The 20,435-nt window shown below is 42.4% G+C and overlaps 8 protein-coding genes across 8 annotated transcripts; 7 read left to right on the top strand and 1 right to left on the bottom strand.

Annotated features, from left to right (window-relative positions):
- Positions 1-834: 834 nt before the first annotated feature.
- Positions 835-2,760, top strand: EAE97_010072 (uncharacterized protein; the record flags this gene model as incomplete). Its single annotated transcript, XM_038880587.1, has 2 exons — positions 835-1,546; positions 1,601-2,760. The coding sequence occupies 2 exons, from the start codon at positions 835-837 to the stop codon at positions 2,758-2,760; spliced, it is 1,872 nt and encodes a 623-aa protein (XP_038728633.1).
- A 1,081-nt stretch (positions 2,761-3,841) lies between these two features.
- EAE97_010071 (uncharacterized protein) lies at positions 3,842-4,096 on the top strand (the record flags this gene model as incomplete). Its single annotated transcript, XM_038880586.1, has 1 exon — positions 3,842-4,096. The coding sequence occupies one exon, from the start codon at positions 3,842-3,844 to the stop codon at positions 4,094-4,096; it is 255 nt and encodes an 84-aa protein (XP_038728632.1).
- Positions 4,097-4,924: 828 nt separating this feature from the next.
- Positions 4,925-6,021, top strand: EAE97_010070 (uncharacterized protein; the record flags this gene model as incomplete). The annotated part of the gene is made up of 2 exons (XM_038880585.1): positions 4,925-5,160; positions 5,235-6,021. The coding sequence occupies 2 exons, from the start codon at positions 4,925-4,927 to the stop codon at positions 6,019-6,021; spliced, it is 1,023 nt and encodes a 340-aa protein (XP_038728631.1).
- A 420-nt stretch (positions 6,022-6,441) lies between these two features.
- On the top strand, positions 6,442-7,738 carry EAE97_010069 (uncharacterized protein; the record flags this gene model as incomplete). Its single annotated transcript, XM_038880584.1, has 3 exons — positions 6,442-6,582; positions 6,629-6,908; positions 6,960-7,738. 3 exons carry the CDS (start codon positions 6,442-6,444, stop codon positions 7,736-7,738), a joined length of 1,200 nt encoding a protein of 399 aa, XP_038728630.1.
- Positions 7,739-8,130: 392 nt separating this feature from the next.
- Positions 8,131-9,279, top strand: EAE97_010068 (uncharacterized protein; the record flags this gene model as incomplete). Its single annotated transcript, XM_038880583.1, has 1 exon — positions 8,131-9,279. The coding sequence occupies one exon, from the start codon at positions 8,131-8,133 to the stop codon at positions 9,277-9,279; it is 1,149 nt and encodes a 382-aa protein (XP_038728629.1).
- Positions 9,280-12,347: 3,068 nt separating this feature from the next.
- Positions 12,348-12,872, top strand: EAE97_010067 (uncharacterized protein; the record flags this gene model as incomplete). The annotated part of the gene is made up of 2 exons (XM_038880582.1): positions 12,348-12,470; positions 12,561-12,872. The coding sequence occupies 2 exons, from the start codon at positions 12,348-12,350 to the stop codon at positions 12,870-12,872; spliced, it is 435 nt and encodes a 144-aa protein (XP_038728628.1).
- Positions 12,873-14,616: 1,744 nt separating this feature from the next.
- Positions 14,617-15,306, top strand: EAE97_010066 (uncharacterized protein; the record flags this gene model as incomplete). The annotated part of the gene is made up of 1 exon (XM_038880581.1): positions 14,617-15,306. The coding sequence occupies one exon, from the start codon at positions 14,617-14,619 to the stop codon at positions 15,304-15,306; it is 690 nt and encodes a 229-aa protein (XP_038728627.1).
- Positions 15,307-16,793: 1,487 nt separating this feature from the next.
- On the bottom strand, positions 16,794-18,279 carry EAE97_010065 (uncharacterized protein; the record flags this gene model as incomplete). The annotated part of the gene is made up of 2 exons (XM_038880580.1): positions 16,794-17,526; positions 17,837-18,279. 2 exons carry the CDS (start codon positions 18,277-18,279, stop codon positions 16,794-16,796), a joined length of 1,176 nt encoding a protein of 391 aa, XP_038728626.1.
- Between the last annotated feature and the right edge of the window lie 2,156 nt (positions 18,280-20,435).

Below are 20,435 nucleotides of genomic sequence, written 5' to 3'. Positions count from 1 at the left end.
TGAGAGACTGTAGCAGGGGATTAATATTTTTATCAAACATCCAAAATGACACACAGAATTCCCTTAGGAGTGATTCGAAAAAATCATGTTGGCAAAGTAATGGAAATCTAAACCACTAGAGCAAATTCCTGTCATAAAATACACTTTGAAATTTAGTTCCTTCTTCCTCATACAGTGGCTGATTTTCCTTGAGATAGGCTGTATAAATTCCTGTTTTTTTCACTCTCATTATTAGAATCATCATTTGGTCAGATAGTGACTATGACTAGAGAGTGTTATATAGCGCCGCTGTACTTTATCCAGTCGGTAGCTATATCTACCTACCTAGGTACCTAGGTATACAAAATTCAATCATTTCAGCAACATATAACTTTCTTGAATATGGTTGCATTTGGTTTTTAAATTCTATTAAAAATATACAATAAAAATATTACAATAATCAATTTTCATATATTAAATCGAATTTACTATATTTTTTACAATTACTGCCAGAATATTGAAGTGAAATAATGGAATTCTATCGAGAAAAAGCCTCATGACCAAATCGAAGTAGTCTAGTCTAGAACTGTAGTAAGTAGCCCAGTCAGTATATCGATACCGCTTCCCATAATTTGAAAATGTATATATACTTGAACAAGTTGCACTTGAACCTTTTACTCAATTCATCATACAAAATACATCTTAATTGTGGTCTTTTATACATTGCAACTATTCTATTTACTCCACGAGTCAGTCTTCGACTCCATCAGGAATCTCAGAAACTTTTTGATTAAGTCAAGCTCTTTCACCACCTTCAATCACAGAACAAGCCGTTCCCCAAGAACAACTTAAGATATGACCTCCAGTTCCTCGCAGGTCGTAGGACCTAAATCAAGCCCGTGCTTCAATTATCAAGCACCAATACCAAATAATACAGGAAGAAAGGATGGATACTTGATCTTGCCAAACTTTAACACATCTACTGGCCCAATCAATCAAAAATTGGCTATCATAAAGAATTCAGAATGTCCAGAGCTACTCAAAGTAGCAGGGCACACAAGCATCGCAGAAGATGAAGCTGCTTATTGCCATGAGATGTTTTATAACCAGCCATATTACGTCGCATCAGGACCCAAAGACAAAGATCCTGTCTTTACTGCGCAATTCTTCGGAGAGAGAGGTGTCAAGGATATTACACCCGCATACGAAGCCATGAAGGAGGCTCGCGAAATAGCACACCGAAAGAGCACGGATCCAAACTCCCGAGAAGATATATCGGAATTCGAGCAGCGAATGATTGGTGGCTCTAAGAAAAAGATTCTTCAAAAGAGGTCATATGTCCAAGGCTTCACGGTAACACAGCAGAAGGACGCGATCTGTGCCGCACAGTTAAACGCAGCGATAATCGAAAATGTCGAGTTGACTGGAAGACTCAACCAGCTTGTCGCAATAGCTGCTGGCAACCTGCTAGCGAATTGTGCGCCAAAAGAAGTATTAGAACGTCTTGCCAAGCAGGCAGAGTCTGCTGTTCCTATTACATTTGGGCATGAAGATAACAGATTCTTCTGTAAGTACCACACTTCGTCTGTCGACTTCTGTGAATATCGCTGACTATTATTAGCAACTGTCCAATACAACTACTCCGGTACAGAGATAGCATCATTAGAAATGAGCCTTGGTAATTTTGGCGCTCTGCATATCGATGGAAATGACGACTCAGCACTGTGGACGGTGCTATTAGTATTGTCAAATATACCCGAGAGCTACTGGCCTGGCCGGACATTTGTATCTTCACTTCGATTATATGCGACGATGGCACCGATGACTGCATTGGTATTTAAGGCGGTTCATCCCCATATTAGTTTGGGTCCAATTCCCATGGGCGAATCTAAGCGTCTGCGGTATGCATACCTGCCAGGAAACACCCATATAATGGATCCCGTACTCTATAATCAAAGCAGGTTAGTGGCCGTGTGCTACCCTAAGGGAACAGTCATGCGCGAAACTCCTGCCCTAATCCGTCGCTCGACGCCAAAAATCCTTCGAACGATCAAAGGGGTTCGCAGCAGCTTACCGGAAGCACATCCGATAGCAATTGCGGCTTTCGGAACGTTGAGGAATCAGATGGAGTTTTTGGCAAGATTAGAAGCTCATGATAAGGTCAAGATGAACCGCATTAATCCATCTTTGAAGATGCCCACGGCAGGCTTATTTGTGCAGCTGTGGAGCTGGGAGGAGAATGGTGTTACTATGACACCGAGGATTTCTCGAATTCAGGCTGTTTTAGACGGTGATGGAGACATCAAAGAGTGGTATAAGGGCTACTCGAAAAAGTGCGATGCTATTCTGTCGATGAGGTGGTTTGATGGCAATAAAAAGACGGAAACTAATTGGGTATCTACCGAAAATATTGGGTCGACATTTGCTCATTTAGATCCCCTCGCATCAACTGCTGCTAAGCCTCTTGAAGAATTCAGCAAGTGGGCCAGGAAAACTAATAACCTTCCAGCAATCAAGCGAAACTATGGCAAACTTCCCTATCTATGCCCCAGCTGCGAACTGAGATTTTCTACCAAACAAAGGGTCAAAATTCATCACGACCTTGCACACATGAACACATATGAGTGGCAAATGCCCCAGCCATCAGTTGATCCAGCCCATCAAGAAAGGAATAGCGAGTTTGATGAAGAAGGAGAAGAACAACTCGCCGAGAAGGCTGGTCTAGAGGACGAGGAATGTTCGGGAGAAGAGGGACCTGTTTCGAAAAAGAGAAAGAGTTGAAGCGCCAAGAAGAGTTAGTTTTCGGCGTCAGATGACGGCGGATTGGCAGTAGTAACACAGCAAATCTTGAATCAGACAAAAAAAAGAGCTTATGTTTGAGAAAGTTCATGATATGAGATTTCGAACATACTAAAATGTATCCCGATACTATCAGGCATCTGATATTGTGTTAGCAAGCGGATTTGTAATTTTGCAATACCATAAAACCCCAAGTATCATAAAAACTACGTTTTGGTGTGCTATAGACCATTCATTAGGGAGCTCGAAGCTCACCGTGGATTTTTTAAATGTTTAAACTTTTATTGTATAGACTACCTACACAGACATCCTGCCAGTCTTCGATGAGAGATACTATTTTCTGATTACACCAAGCATGATGAGGTATGACGCTCCTCCATGTTAGCTTTTACTTTGTGGTTGTGGTAACATATTAAGAACACTACCGTATATATTCTTCAACTGATGTAGTATCCGGAACTTGGATAGTATACACGGATATCAAATGAAATCAACCTGGCAGATGAGCGAAGTTTGTCAGAAAGAGCCTGCTGATAGCTTATATTAGAAATTGTATAGAGAAGAGGCAGGTACGGTAGACAGAATCGTATGCAAATTCAACTCTTCAGATAATAACTAATAATGATTCATAGTCACTTCACTGGAAGTGGACATTCACAACGATATCATCCAGCGAAATATGGTAGAACTGTGTGTACGGCTTTCTGAATCAAGCCTCTGCACGGTGATTTCATCCATATACGCTCTACAGTCAAGCTGGAAAACAGCTTGTACATAGCATGAACTTGATTTGATCCACAGATACCCATATAAACCTTCACGACCTTCTCAATTATAACACAAACTATAAAGCCATCTGCCAGAACAGATAACTTCACCAAACAATAAACAGAGAAACAACACACATAAAATCACAACATCCATTCAGTACCAGATCAACTCACATCGAACGAGAACTACCTCCGCCAACTCAAGTTAACGAATCACATTCAACCGAGTAAACCTAATCCAACTCCAATAGATTGAACCAGACAAACAGATCAGATATATCAGATAGTCCAAAATGCCTGCAGATTGGCGAACTGATAGATCTGGAAACGTGAAGGGGTTTATTAGGAGAAAAGGCGACCCAAACCCAATGAATTGGGGATATAAAGTCGATGATAAAGTTTTGAGCCATCCAAAGGCTGGTATGATCAAGACGGATGTATCTAAGCCCAAGAAAGACGATAAATGCAAGAGCTGTGAGAAGAAAAAGGAGAAAGAAAAGAGTAAGAAAGAGAAGAAGAACAGTGCCGGCGGCTGTGTTGTATCGTAGGGGATCTTGCAGATATAGGGAGGCTTTGGATCATGATGATGTTGGTCGTTGGCTTTGGGATAAGAAACTTGAGTGAGGATGGTTCGGAGGAATGTAGAGGAATTGGAGAATGGGAGAATGGGAGAATGGGATAAGGTCGTCTGCCTGTGCATTATCGCAAAGGGATTGGAGTTTGAGACTAGATCGTTGGGTTTCTGACTGGTATGTCCGAATTATAAACATGGGTAAGCTCTTTGAGCCCCCTGTTTCGTGGGGAGACATATCCTAGTGTTAGTAAACACGTACAATAACAGGAACATACTTTGTATTTGCGCTAATCGCATATATCACGACATTTTGTTTCATAATTCACGAGGGCAGTGTGTCGTTGGAGGGAACGATGGGTTACAAAGTGCATCGCTAATCTAATTAATCGTAAGGGCCCTACCGCCCATATCGCTCGTAAGGACCCTGTTGTGTGTCAGAAATGATTGATTTGGTATGCAATAACAAAATAACCCTAACCGAGAATAAAGTCAGAAAAGTCAGACTCTTTGATTCGTGGGAGGTCTCGAGACCATCCAAACAACCAATAATGTGGCGCTTTGTCACATACTCTATCCTATTTATTATTCGCTGTGAACTCGGAAATAAAAGATTCACATCACAGCTCTACTAAATACCTTCGAATCCTGATGAATCATATATAAAGAACTTCTTACTTCAAATGCTGCAATTGAGAGATTATACATACCATCTTTACGTTTACATCTCTAACTTCTTCACCAAATATTGAAACCTACTTGCTAGTCAAAACGTCTTGCCACGAGGCCCCAGAATCGACTCAATATGCCTGTTGCAGATGTCTGTAAACTCGGGACTTGTCCACTCGAATATGGAATGGTACATTACCATCCTACTCTTTTTGGAAATGTATTTTACCTCGGAATATTTGCTGCTCTTCTTATCATTCACATCATGCAACTATGGCGTTGGAAAGCATGGAGTTTTTCGTGCTGTATGCTTACCGGTCTTGTCCTCGAAATAATTGGTTATCTTGGCAGAATTCAGATGCATTATGATCCGTTTGCTTCGAACCCATTCTTGATGCGCGTCTTTCAGTTATAACCACAGGTTACATCCTGCTGACTATCAATAGCTACCTGATTTGCGTAACAACCGCGCCCGTTTTCTTTACAGCATCAATATACATGACCTATTCTCGCATACTTCTCCACTATGGGCCACATTTGTCGAGATTTAGCCCCAAGGCCATCTCTGTCACTTTCATGGCTGCCGACTGGGTTGCACTTATCCTCCAAGCAGCTGGTGGAGCGATTGCAGATACCGCTGCGACAAAAGCCGGGATGAACAGTGGGACAAATATCTTGGTCGCAGGGTTGAGCTTTCAAGTATTTGGCTTGACCCTGTTTATGATAACAGTTGTAGAGTATGCCTCCAAAGTAAGTGGGGAGAGAACTCGAAGACAAGCAGCAAACTGGGCGGCAGGCGAAGATGAAATAGGGGCAAGCGAAAGAAAAATGAGGTATCTCTGCTATGGTATGTTAAATTCCGACTTTTGTTTCTTAATCGTTTTAATATTTCATCACCTCCATTGTCCCGAACATCCGACTTACAATTCCCTTATAAATCCTCTTCAAATCTCCGCCTTAAACTGGAGACTAACCGCACGACCTGATGTGCTTGCAGGTCTTACTGTGGCAACTGTCCTCATCCTTATTCGTTCAATATTCCGTGTGGCCGAACTTGCTAAAGGATTTCAGTCGAAGCTTGCCAATGAAGAGATTCCTTTCATGATAATCGAGGGAGCAGTTATGATATCGGCAACCACAATTATGACGATATTTCACCCCGGATTAATTATCAAGGGGAAGTGGAAAGAATCCGGTTGGGAATTGAAGGGATGGAAGAATGGGCGAAATTGATCAAACGCAGGGGTGAAGGGGAATATAGTGTGATGTGAGTTGGACGGAGTATCAAAAACTTATGCCAGATATAAATCTAGAATGTTTCAGATAAAGCATACTGCCGATAACGCTTCAATGGATATGCTATTGACTTTGCTGAGAAAGGTGATACCGGTATATTTTGATAGCAGTGAAATGATTGTTATTTTTCAACTCAATACAGCATAGTTAGTTGCAGGACTTGTAAAGACACAACACTCGTAGGAAGATCCAGATTGAAATCACAACGAGAAGAAACCGAAGTGAATTATGTGAGAAAACGCTTACTTGAAATGGTCTAGCTTGAGGCTAGCGGCCGCATCATTTGACACCCGAATATCGAAGATTTTTCCCCCTATGATGTAGAAAGAAGCATCGTATTAAATAAGCAGACGGCCCATGAATATTTGTCGAATAGTTGCTCCAGCAAGAAAGACCTTGAGAATAGGCAATTTTAGAAAGAGCAAAGCTTGTAGTGGCCAGCTGTATCGATCGAGAGAAAGGACCACCCCACACGTGACTATGGATGGTCCAAGTCATGTAGGTCTGGCCTGGAATTTGCTTGATGGCTCTAACAATCTAGCAGGGTCATCATGGTCATGATACGCATGCAATGCCCCCACAGGCAATTTGCGATGCTTACAAAAAGTATCAGAGGATGAGTGACGCGGCAGTGAACGATGATCTCGAAATCGTGGATTTCACCCGTGGCTTGACTCCCGGGCAGCAGGAGAAGTTGAGTCCGGTGGGTATAGTTCCCTCGGAATTGATTGCTAAGGCGCAAAAGGAATTCATGAACACTAAAGCCGAGGACGAATCTGGCTTTTCTGCGGCATGCACTATTTATGAACACAGCGGATTCCCGGGTATACTTGACTCAAACACTCGTGGAAAATAATTAGCTAACTTTTATACAGGATTAAGAATATTCCCTGCACTCCTTCCACCAGAAACTCAGTCTTTATTTGTGTCCCGACTTCTCCATCGTGAGCTGTCGAACCCTCTTCACAAGACGAACTTTCACGATGATTATGATATACCCTACCCTCCACCTGACTCTTCCTTCTTCACTTATCCTCATCAAGCCAAGAACCAAGTCTTTGCCCCTAAAGATCCAAACTCAAAATATAAACCGCTCAATGCTGCACAAGCTCTTCAAAAGAAATTTAGATGGCTAACACTGGGCTCTCAATATGATTGGAACACCCGAGCTTACCCATCTTCTTCTCCAACTCCATTTCCAACTGATTTTTCTCGTCTTGTTACCACATTATTTCAAAATGCCTTTACTCCCGAATCAGGAGTTGTCCTAATGTACTCGACTAAAGATTTCATGCCGGTGCATAGAGATGTTTCCGAGGAATGCGAGAGAGGCCTAGCGAGCTTCACGCTCGGGTGCGATGGGCTATTTGTTATCAGTAGAGACGTAAGAAAAGGAGAGGAACACATCGATAACAGGGAACAAGACTTGGTTTGCATCCGGGTCAGGAGTGGTGATGTGATACAAATGGGTGGAGAGACGAGATGGGCTTGGCATGCTATGCCCAAGATTATAGCAGGCACTTGTCCACCTTGTTTAGAAACATGGCCCGTAGGATCTACGGAAGAAGGGAAAGAACCAAAAGAGTATGAAAGATGGAGGGGTTACATGAAGGGTAAGAGGCTAAATATCAGCTGTAGGCAAGTGTGGAATTAATTTTGCAAATCTGCTTTGATCACGATAAGTGTTGTATCATCTGTACCATGACCACGTTATGTCCTGGCTGATTTTGGCCGAGCTATGGGTGATACAATACAGACCAACATCAATCTTCTGAAGCTGCTGTGGCCCGTACTATTTATACGGTTCACATCTTCATGTCTGCTATTTTGATACTTCAGCCTACGGTCAATCGATCTTCAGAAGTTATACGGCATATGGTGATATGATTTGTCATTCTGTCGTATAGTCCATTTCTCTTTTTACATATAAGGTTCCCTCCTCTCCACCGACCCGTCATTTCTTCTACATGTGATCTTGATATCTCACCATCACAAACATCGGCTTTATTGGTAAACCAATCAATTTAATTTCCAGGAATTCTCACGATGCCTACCAAAATCGGTAAAACATTCACAACCTTTCGAAAGCTCCCACTCGAGCTCCGTCTTATCATCTGGGGATTGGCAAAGCCAGCTGGTCGAATCATCGACCTTGATCTACTCGAAAGATCTACCGTCAAAGAAGAATGGAACTTGGCTCGATCTCCCCAAGCTCCTGATCAGTCTGACGACGCAGAGAACGGCGACGAAAATTCGGTCAGATACAACAGGTTATGGGGCTTCAAATCCAACGCTCCGATTCCAGCACTCCTACTCGCGTGCCGTGAGTCGCATAGAGTCGCATCGAAGTGGTATCCGCGAGTCTTTCAATGCTATGCTGACGACCCGGAAGCATTGCGATTCCCTCCTGCCATTCAAGGACCAGGTTCAGTCTCACTCCCACAGACGTACTTCAATTTTGAGAATGATACACTCTTCATCACGCCCGACACGTTTCGTCCCAGATTCAATGCTGAAATTGACGCAGTAACTAGACGCTTCTATAATCTCGCACAAGTCCCAGAACATACTATATCTGGGGTCTCCCGGCTGGTGTATGATCCAGATTTCTCAAGAATTAAGAACCTTGCTATTCAATTGACTTCCGATCAATGGAATCTCGACTGGGACGCTCATGCTGAATGGCTGGCTAGATTCCTGGAGCGTGGATTTCGCGACCTCAAGACGCTTACCGTTGTGGTTGATCATCATCTTCTATCCCCTCGCTGGATAGAAACGCAGGGCGTGAAGATGTCGAAAGAAGAAAGAGCAAATCTTGTATATATGGATAAATTAATCGATGTCCAGGATGCTTGCCGCTTCTACCGCCCCGATCGTTTTATTCTCGAGCATGAAAAAAGAGAGTGGACAAAAGCAAAACCTAATGCCTCTTGTTTCACACAGAGCCATATCAGAAAATTGACTCAACACATGATGGAAGTTCTCAGAGAAGAGCACATTAAAGCTGGTAAATTGATGTGGGATCTGCCAGAGATACAATTTAAGATTGTCCTTCCCGCGAAGATTAAAGAAAACTTACGTCGGAACATGCGGCGATACAAAGAGAGATTTGCTGGTTGGCAAAGAGAAGCTGCTTCTGAGTCGAGAGTAGAGAGCTTCCGAGTCGAGAGAAGGGGGAGATATATCATGAATTAACAATACTCGCCAATGATTACTACAAGTCAGGATGACGGTAGATGTGGGGGCGTTTTGTGGACACATTGGGTTGTGAAGTGGTAAGATCATCACAGGATTTCATATGGTAGATGAGTTGATGATTGTTAGGTCTTGAGATAGTGATTTCGATATTATCATAGTTTCAACAATATGCACAATATTCTCAAACTTTTTGGAGTTTTCGGACCTAAAATGAATGAAATGTGAAAATAACTTGGGTGAAGATACTGTCAATAAGTTCATAGGTTCTGAACTTTTCCAGAACGAAGATGAGATTAGAGGTATCTTTCATCCTCTTCATGCTTGGTGGTAGCAACGCCAACACGCAGTTGGTAATCCTCAGCTCCACGTTCTTGTCTCTTTCTGTATCAGATGATTACTGCTGAATTCAATGAAGGACATAAAGCTTGAAATGAGACAAAGTTTGGCCTATAATGAAACCGTGTAGTGTTAGTTTCTCGGTGCCGGAAATGTCTGGATTCGTACCCAGCATACTCTATCTGAAATCATCGACTTAAAATCCAATACTAGCACATTAGCCGACATTTTTATACAAATCTTCCAGCTATTCTTCAAATGGATCGCCGACTTCGGTCAAACATTCCTTTATGCTGTCGAGAGTTGAATAACAATAGTAGGTAAGAAATGGTGCTGAGTAATTGGCTCTTATTGTCTTATTTTGCCTTCACCTCCGCACTTTCTATAATTGTCTCCCGGGAAGCCAAGATTTCGACACCAGGAAAAGCAAGCTTAATCTCAGCATCTACTTTCATATCGCTTAAGTGATTGTATGCACGTATTGTAGAGCCAAGTGCGATGTTGGTATTTCAATGCCCTGATAGGGACTAAAAAATCATCACCCCCGAGTTTCCAAAAGTTGGATACTAGAATCAAACAGAGATGCTAGTGAAGATAATTGTGGGAGTTGATATCGAACAAATATAAATTAGTAGACGGTATTCCTATCCTGTTTCAGAGCAAGCTGTACTCCTCAATTAGGCCGGGAACCCGGGCTCCTTTGTGGCAAGTTCTCACTTGGTTAGTTCGACAACTGAAAGGATTAATATCATTACTACTGATCTTTGGAAATTGCGTATAACATCAGTCCTTGGATCAAGGATTCTGGGTGCTGACTGTTCACGGTTTTGATGAGAGTCACGATAGCGATTTGGTCTCCTACTTTGAAAGATTGCCCCGAGAAATTCCTCCCCACTTCTGCTATGCGCACTTAGTCAATTCGGTCTTTGTAGGGGACAATATTTAGTTGTGTAAAGGGTGCAGCTACCTGATTATAGCTATGCCGGTCTCACTGAGTTGATGTCGGATCTATACAAGCATTGCTTTTCTTTTTGTAGATGCTACGGACGTTGTACGTCATATTATTGCGAAGTGTATTTAACATTTTTTCTAATTAGATAGGCATCTAGCTTTCTTTTAGTATTATTGAATAGGAATGCTTCAAACGTAATTGATTTATCGCAGTATTTAGTTGCTGTGTTGTTATATTTAATAAGTTCCTTCCATTTTTCTGTTCATGCAAACGCGAGCTTTACGATAAGGCTTAGCGAGATGCCCCCTGTTGAAGCTTTTCGGGACCGAGTAGAGCTTTGGAATTGGATGAAAATTCGAGGGTGGAGAATCAGGACATCCGTTAAAATGGACCACTATAATCATGTTTCCTAAAAATACCAATAGGAATCAATTGGTTGGATACCAAGCTTTGAAGCAAACTTTTGGTTCCCGAACATGAGTGAGCATGAAGTTGAAGGAGAGGCTTGGAACTAATGACGACTTTGGAGGCTTTTCCACTTTTGTTGTTGTCGTTGTTCCCAGGGTGATTAATGTCAAACTGTTTTATGAAATCGATTAGAACTTCTAGAAGTAGTCAGTTTGACTGTGTTTAGAGGCAGTAAAATCCTTCTGTGTGGTATCTTCATGATGACGTGAGTCAACCTTTCTGATTCCAAAGTCAATTCTTACCAGACATAGTGAGCATGAATTGCTATTAATCCCTCATATTAGCATGGTTGAGATATGTAGCAAGTGTGCTAGTATCGAGCTGGAGTTTCAGAATCCAGGATTTTGAGAAGCTTCCTTCTTAGATCGGCTTTGCTTGTGTTTGTTTGTTTCCACAAATCTCTTTTTTGAAATTTTGATCAGCAAATATTAGATTCAGAGCGCTCTTATATGCTATGGAACAAAGTACTCTCGAAAAGAAAAATGTCAGAAGCACTGGATCTCGTTCGCATACCGGCTGCATAACCTGCAAGTAGTTGAATGATCCAGTGAGCATCTATCGCTCTAGTTCGTCGCAATTCTACCTTGTTGTGATTCTGATCTCATAATTGGATCAGGTCCGAGGGTTGAATGCAACGTTAAGTGAGAAATTACCCTTCCGTATCAACACTAAAAGAAGCTTTGGAAACTGACGAAAACTTCAAATGTAGAATTCGGTGCGTTAAATGCGATGAGACAAAGCCCTGCTGTCAAAGATGTCAGAAATTTGGCCGTATGTGCAATGGATATGATGAACACAAGAGCGTTAGTTTTAGTTACAAACGAACTCAAGGAGAATTTCTCCTCGAACAGAGACTAAGTAGTCATCACAAACAATATAGGTACCCAAACCTTTACCACTTTCATTTCGAATCACACTCCTTGGAGATCAAGAAGCAATGTATTTTTTAATGTTTCAACCCGAGGCTATAAATAGCCTTGAAAATGACCGCGAATCACCACTTTGGCATGGAATAGTGAGACGTGCGTGTGTGGAAGAACTATCTATCTTTCATTGTGCCATAGCCATCGCTGCTCTGGATAGAGCATGTAAGCTGAGGGTGTCGAATTCCTCGTCGAACTTTGAGTTTCATCACTGTTATGCACTTCAACAATACGGAAAGGCGCTCAAAGAATTGCAGAAAGTGATCGCTCGAGGCCACTCTTATATTTGCGCAACCCTGATTTCATCTTTACTCATCTTTTGTTTCGAATTTTTTTATGGGGACGTCTGACTTGCCATAAACAATGTCAGAGCGACGATAGATCTCATGTACAATTGGACCTCCAATCAGACAAATACTAATACCCATATTGGTTTTAGTCCCGCACCGCATATCCTCGAACATGAAGTGGTTGAAGCATTCGCTCGTCTAGATGCGCATCTCGTAAATGTATGTATAACTTGGGTCATCCTGACACGATCTTCATACTTGATATCACTCAAATAAAGGCACAGTCCTATTGACATTCTTGTTTTCTAGTTGATTGGCGTTTCTCGATCTTCATGCGATGTCATTTCTCTCGTTTCCCCAGATTCTTTTGACGCTCTACCAATCGCAAACATCTTTACGTCCCTCAGGGAAGCGAAATTTTCTTTGGACAACATCATATCTCGACTTTTCCCGGACAGAATTTCCGGCCCAATTGAGCCCTTACTGACAAGCATTTCCCAATGCGCCATTCCAGAAGCCTCCGAGCCTCCTTTTGCAAAAGAACTGAGATCCTGCACATCCTCATTTCAACCAATTTTTGATGTCTCCCAATCCCGAATTGGCAGATCCAAAAGATCATAACGAATTTATCCCTGCCGGAACCTTGCGCTGTCAATGTTTAAAACTGAAAATCGTCTTCTGGTCATCAAATTATTCTCATCTGAACATCGAATCATACAATCCACCCTATTACCTCCCATCTCAAAGAGCCATCCAATCATCTCCCCAATTTGCGGGGGAAAAAAAGATAAAGAAGCACACAAACTTTTGATTCCAGTGTATTCCGAGATAATCACCACTTTCCGAGCCATAGTCAACCGTCCAGCATTTGTCAAATCGTCTATTTTCGGATGTGGTATTCTATCTCAACTTTTTGTTGTAGTATGTAAATGTCCAGATGAAATGATAAGACGAGAAGCAATACAGATATTGAAGGATGCTAGAGGAAGAAGAGAAGGAATTTGGGATGCGAAGACTGTGGGACTTGTTGGTGCAGATATATTGAGATGTGAAGCTTTTGATGAGCATGCAAAGAGCCAGAATCAGGATAATGTTTCTTCTACTGGAGACCATTCAGGTAAGAAGAACATCGTCTGGAAAGACACATCAGCCTGAGATGATTGTAAATATACACGTCAAGGGATTCGATTGCAGAAACCCATAAAGTGGGTCGGAGTCCACTTCACATATCTGGGGATGAATATGAAGTTACCGGTACTGAGGCGGGAAGAAGTGACGAGTAACAAGGAAGGAGTCGAGAATGCTTGGGAGAGATATAACGATGAGGTCGAGGAAATGCATCTGCTGGATTGGGTGGAACAATTTCTTGGTCCACGCGGAGATAGTTTAGTTTCGGGATTCGTTTGTCTATGATTTCTTGGAGTAGTATGGAATTGGATTTCTGGAGTTATGGAATCACCGGTTGGCATAAAGCTGATAATACGTGATTTGGGGTTGGTGTTTTTGGAAGTTTAGAGATTCTATGTATTGCTCGGAGCATCTAACAATAGACAAAAACCAGAGCAGGCATAGATTCTCTTAGAATATTCGAATCACAGATACGTATCTTGCGCCGTGACTAACGAGATATAACTGAATAAGTCATCTGATGCTAGGCGAGGGGCTGTCACTTGCATCATGATGACCCGCACTAGCACCTGACATTTCATCCCAATAGTTGAGACTATACCAGCTGTACCTACGTCATAGTTCAGACGACACATATACGAAATCAGTTTCAGGTATATATCATATGAGTTCTATCGAGCCATATCTACCTCTGCTCTGTTGGTGATCGTACTCTGGTTTCAGCGTATGAACACAGGACGGTGCTAATGTGATAAGAATACAAGGGCGGTGAAAGTCTATAACCTAATAATATGTGTATATGTCCCAAGTATGTGATGGGTTTGTTTCTAGGTAGATTGCCAATGATTTAAGATACAATCACAGGTAGTACTTCATGCGATACTCAATGTAACCGACGATATTGATGTTGATAAGGAATGCCAAGTCTTTTCTCCAAGGTAATGTGCCGCTAATTTTTAGGCTTCACGCTAAGAAGCACCCGCCACTACCATGACCATGACCACCTACTTACGACATCATCCCTAATGACAACAAGACTGAATATCTGAACCTATACAAATACAATCACAATATATACACTTACACTACCAACTTACATTCACCACAAGGAATCGAAACTTGTATTCGATAAACTGCGATAACCATCAACGCCAAAACATTCCTTGAACTGGGGAATTGCAACTTGTCTGTCCCACATTTCTCAGCTCCGCAATTCTTACATACATCAAGAATCATGATGTCCACCGCACTTATAACCACAACTCCCACCTCCTCATTTCTTAGTCTTCCTTCCGAACTACGTCTGAAAATCTGGTCTAATCTCCTTCCCGGTCCTCGTACTCTTCCAATCCGCTGCTCTCGAATCCACAAATCTTATTACACTCCTGTTCCCACTTCCGTCCTCCTATCTATCTCTTCCGAAACGCGAACTCTATTTCTCGAACACTATTCTCTCCTCCACCTAAACACCTCTTACGACTCCACTATATACATAAACTTCGCCCTTGATACACTTTGTTTTGACCACGAAGAATGTTCACCTATCGGAGATTTGGCCATGGATTTTAAAACTTGTGCGCAGAAGGATTTGATTGAGAGAGTGGATATCGATGTACATTTATGGGAAATTATGCGATTATTTCGATTTGATGCTTTGGCGGAGATCAGCCATTTATATGGACTGAAGAATTTGACATTTGTTTTGAGGGAATCTAACGTCGATACGAATAATGAAGAGGATGAGGCTAATAATATGAGGGCGAGGACTAGGGATGTATGGGGAGGAAGGATGTTAATCGAGGGGCAGACAATGGATAGAGAAATTGCGCAATGTCAGTGGTATGTTTCGATGGTAAAGTGGGAGGTGGAACATGGGAGTCATCAATGGACGGACTGTAAACCGAATGTGCAGATGCGCATTATATGAGGAGAATAAGATGGTTGATGAGACGAGTACGAATGAATAAGGATAGCGGGGATTGCATCTTATGGAGGTTTGCAGTATTAAGACTAACAATGTCCGAAATTCACGAGGTGTGAAAAACGTTACACAAATCTTTACGAGTATACGAATATGCGAAGACATCCGATCTAGGATTACATTGGGAGAATCATGTCACGCCGCTCATGGAATCTGTATAAAAATTTCAGTGTTACCATCTCCGCAGAAACAATGAAACCTGGATTTTCAGACCTACCAACACATCCACAGATGTGATGTATCAAAATGCGAAATGAACCATCAGGCTAGCCTTTTATCCAGTCTCTCGAATATTCGGCTCTCATAACAATATCTTCATTGTTTGTACAGACTTCCGGCATTTTATCAAGGGAGCTTTTCTCTTTTGATGGATCTCTATATCACCGTCAACCCACATCATTTCACACCAAAGACCATCTAGGATATACATCACGTCTGTCAAATTACATAGGGGAATATCACTCACCTAGCAAAGGATCTCTTGATAAAAGGACAAGGTATATCCGCAGGACTGGATAGAACTGGTTCGGTTACCTAGGTAGAGGTAGTAAATAGCTTTCTCAAATATCCACACCTATCAACCCCTCAAACTTTATCGGTACAATAGCATGAGTGACCTCAGTGTGAATAGAAGAATCTAGCTTCGGTTGTATATCTATGTAGGTACCTAGGTAGGTAGGTATATAAAATAACATTTATATCAATGAAACTCAGGTATTCTTAAGTTTAAGCACCTTTCAGATTATTGATATGATAATAATCTCAAAATATTCAACAATATCAAGGCTGGACTATAATCTAATGATTAATAAAGATTATTAGATCTACAAATCTGTAATATGATATTAGAATACTTAGGTAGGTATTTAAATCCTTATTGGTGGACTATCTAGGTGTCTAGGTGTAATCCGGGTTATTGGATAAGTACTCTCTCTATTCTGTTGTTGATATTGATAATCTTGTGTGTATAATATTAATATTGATATAGGTATACATAAGTACCTATTTATATCTGTAAATGTGTAAATTCTAAAATAAAATAAAATAGAAGAGAAGAGAAGAGAAGAGAAGAGAAGAGAAGGAAAGAAAAGAAACATGACCTTGTAGATTCTAGATTCTGGGTAGCTTGGTAGCTACTTAGGTAGGTAGGTAAGTAGGTAGTTGGGTAGTTGGGTAGGTATATGTATGGTGGATGGTATGTGGATGGTATGGAGATGTGATGGATGGATGGATGGCATAGGGTTTGGGAGGGAGATTAAGTGAATGGTTGAGTGGATACTGTGTAAGTTGTAAGTTTTGGTTTGGGTGTGGGTTATATGTTTAGGTTAGATGTATGAATTTATGAGAGGGATTTCCTTGACGATTGAATGGTGTGTAGCTATATATATTTGAGAAGGTATTTAAACTATCCAACCCCAACCCCCTACCCCCCCTCAATAACTCATCCCCTCTCTCTTCACCTCCCCCAAAAATCTCTCCACAATCCGCAGCACCTCCTCCGGATTCTCCTGCATAACCCAATGACCAGCCCCCGCCACCACTTTCGAGCCTTTAAACCGCGTGCATCTTGTTCCCATCTGTTCTAATACCCCTGGTTCCTGATACATGCCCCAGTCTTTTTCTCCACTGATAAAGAGCATTGGGACATCTAGTGTTCTTCCTGCGAAGAGCGCAAGGTCTTGGGTGTAATAGGGTGATGTGATAACGCGGTACCAGTTTAACATTCCTTGGAAACCGGTGCGCGCGTATTCGGAGGCGTAGACGGCGAGGGCGGAGGGGGGCAGCCAAGTTTCCATTTGGGCGAGGGAGGAGGGGGGGATGGATTGCATGTGGGTTTGGATGATGGAGCGCATGGAGGAGTGTAGGGGCATGGTATAATAAGGGGGGAGGTGTTGGAGTTCTTCTGCGGACCAGGATTTGAGGGGGTGAGGGGTGTTGCCGCTCCAGTGTCCGGATTTGAGATAGAAGTAGCCGTGTAGGAAGGAGGGGAGGGTGGAGAGGGGGGAGGAGAGCTCGCTGGCGGCGTGGGGGGTGGAGTAGTAGGTTTTGTAGTGTTTGAGGGGGGTGGGGAGCTGGGAGAGGCTGGTGTGGATGTCTTCTGTGGGGGTGGGGGTGGAAGTGGGAAGGAGAGGGGGACTTTTGAAGGGGTGGGAGAGGAGGATAACGCTGGGTGGGTGTTAATATTCATTTTTGGGGAATAGAGATATGAGTGGATATAATAAAAGGAAGAGAAAAAAGCAGTGAAGAAGATCCAATAAAATGACGCTCCGCTGGCCCTCCGGGGGCCACTGCCGTGGAGGCAGAATAAAGCAGTCTAATCGAGCGAAGCGAGCTACGGGGGTTTGGGGGCCTGCCCCCATAAACAAAGCAAGCAACTAAGCAAGTACTCACTCACTTACAGCGCAGCTCTTAACCAGCAAACCAAATCCCAAACCCTCACAAGTACGCACAGAAAGAAAGGGAGTAGGAGTCCTACGATTTAAACAAATCCGGTCTCATGACACCGCACCAGGCGGCGACCACGGCCCCAAAATCATGACCAATCACACAGGCTACATTTTTGTGGCCCAGCGCGTCGACGAGGAATACCATGTCGGTGACGAGGCGAGAGATGGTGGTGCTGTGGAGATCGACGGTGGAGAAGGAACGGGTGTCGTGGCCGGTGGTGCGGCCTGCGCCGCGTTGATCGGGGGCGACGACGTGGTAGCCGAGGGAGGAGAGGGCGGGCAGGAGATAGCGGTAGGAGAAGGAGAGTTCGGGGAAGCCGTGGAGGAGGAGGAGGAGCGGGTGGGAGGGGCTGCCGGATGTGAGGAGGTGGTGGGTTAGGTTGGGGGTGGAGAGGTAGTGAGAGGTTATTCCTGGGGGAAGGGGGAGGGGTGGGAGGGGTGTGGAGGTGGAGGTGGAAGTGGAGGTGGGCATTTTTTGATTGTGGGATTAGGATGAAGGGGATATGTATGATGGATGTGGACGTTAGAGATGAATTGAGATGTCAAATAACTGTTAATACCTATAGGTAGGCATCTATATGGGTATACTATTCCCAATTCTTTCCCCTCAATTCATATCTCCCTATCTCCATAAGCCAGATTTTCAATCACGTTATTATGATACAGTGTATTAATTAATTGCGGAGACATGATCTGCAGATACCTAGACAGATCTGTGTGATGCATAGATAGGTACCTAGTACACCTAGTACGGTAGGTATATGTAATGTGTAACATATCCTCGGTATATCGTACGAAGGATGGATGATTTTAGTTGTGTTTGGTCTGAGCGTGGAAGAGTTGTCACGTGATATATGGAAATTTTGAGGGTCTGTGTGTTATACATGTAATCTTGGGAGATATGCGTAGGTACGTACTTGACATAAGAGTTGAAAGAAAGGATGGAATGAATCGAGTAATCACTAGATATAATTAGTTACTACAATTACTAGATACTTAATTATATCTATGAAAAGTAAGGAAGGAAATCATCGAGAATGAAATACCTACCGGTACTCTTTCTGTATTACTATACCTAATACTGAAAGCTACTCATACCTCGGTACTTATCAGTATTCCATCTATGTCATCATACATTACGTACCTGGGTATTTGATGTAGCGGACCGGGCCCATCGCTCAAGTCTAGTCCTTTCGAAGTGTGGCTTAGCTGGAGGTATTAGATTGATTGATCTACGAACGGAAGGGATGGATCGATGAAGAATGATGAATGATGAATGGGGATTTGGTGCTCTGTCACTCTGGAGGTGAGGGATTGTTTCATGGGCAAAGATCTTTTTTCGCCATTGGAAACTTTATTTGGAAGTTGGAGTTGGGGTTGGGGTTGGGGTTAAACTTGGGGTTGTGTTGGATTGTGTAGGTTTGTGTGGTATGGTATGGTGGAATTCCTGGCAAATAACAAGGAACCAAGTTGTATATAAACTTTTGAACTTTGAACCTTCGAATCGTGTACTCCGTAAAGACCTCCCACCTCCCCTATCTTATGTAAGTGCGCACTCAGGTATTCACGATGAAAACTCGTTTGATCAGATCAACGAGTCCCTCCATCTTTCACTGATATCGTTAGTAAATTCGTAGTAAATTCCAAGCAAAAGGTTCCCAGTAGTAAGGAAAGAGAAGTGGAGTAACTATTGGTTTAGTACTTATATGACCATTACTAGGTAAATGTTGGAATTTTATTGCAAGCGGTGCCGTCCAAACTCATAATTAAGAAGTTAAATGATATGATTTGATATGATTTGATATGATTTGATATGATTTGATTTGATTCGATTGAAATGGATGATGAAGGGATCCCCAAACTACCTATACCTACTATTACTATGTGTTTGTTGGTGTTTCGATAGTAGACTTAGAATCAATAGAGAAATCTTCAAAACCTCTCTTTTCTTTCCATCTCCCCCCTCTCTGTCTTGCCTTTTGTGAATTTTATGAACAAAAACCTCATTTGCATCATTTTATTCAAATAGCCATTTCGGCTCTTCAAAATAGACCTACTGAGTACTCACACTGAGTACATAACTTGATCTAGACCTCACTTGTCTTGTCTTTCTCCAAAGTTCCACCCTTCACTTCAACTCACACAAAATCCCATCAAACGTCCTACCGCCATCTGCTACGAAGTAGCTACCTAGATAGTATCCTTCCCACCTTTCAACGATCTGATCCTCACTCACCTGCATTTTGGATGCATTCATCTTCTTGACCGTATCCACCTACTTTCAAATTTACTCCATTTTCGAGCATCAGAGTTACTCCATTTGAAAGCTCTTGGATCCTGATCTACCATCACCGACCAAAAAGAGAAACTCCATAACCCACTATTTCTTCTGCACACAAGCATCATCAGCCACAACTTCAATTCAACCAAACACTGTTCAAGGGATTCCCAAACATCCCAGTTGTCATTCCAAATTTCATTCGCCTACATCACCAGTCATCATCGAATCAGCGACTAGGCGTGACGGGATCGTCATATTCTTGTATTGTTATCTTACGGAAAGGGAAAATAGTCATCGGAATCTCATCATTTTCCATTTCCTACATTATTTTTTTCAATGCGATAATA

Source organism: Botrytis byssoidea, assembly GCF_014898295.1.
Source record: "Botrytis byssoidea strain MUCL 94 chromosome Unknown BBYS_025, whole genome shotgun sequence".
In the NCBI taxonomy this organism is placed as follows: domain Eukaryota; kingdom Fungi; phylum Ascomycota; class Leotiomycetes; order Helotiales; family Sclerotiniaceae; genus Botrytis; species Botrytis byssoidea.
Note: the sequence above shows the minus strand (reverse complement) of the source record. Positions and strands in the feature narration are given on the sequence as shown.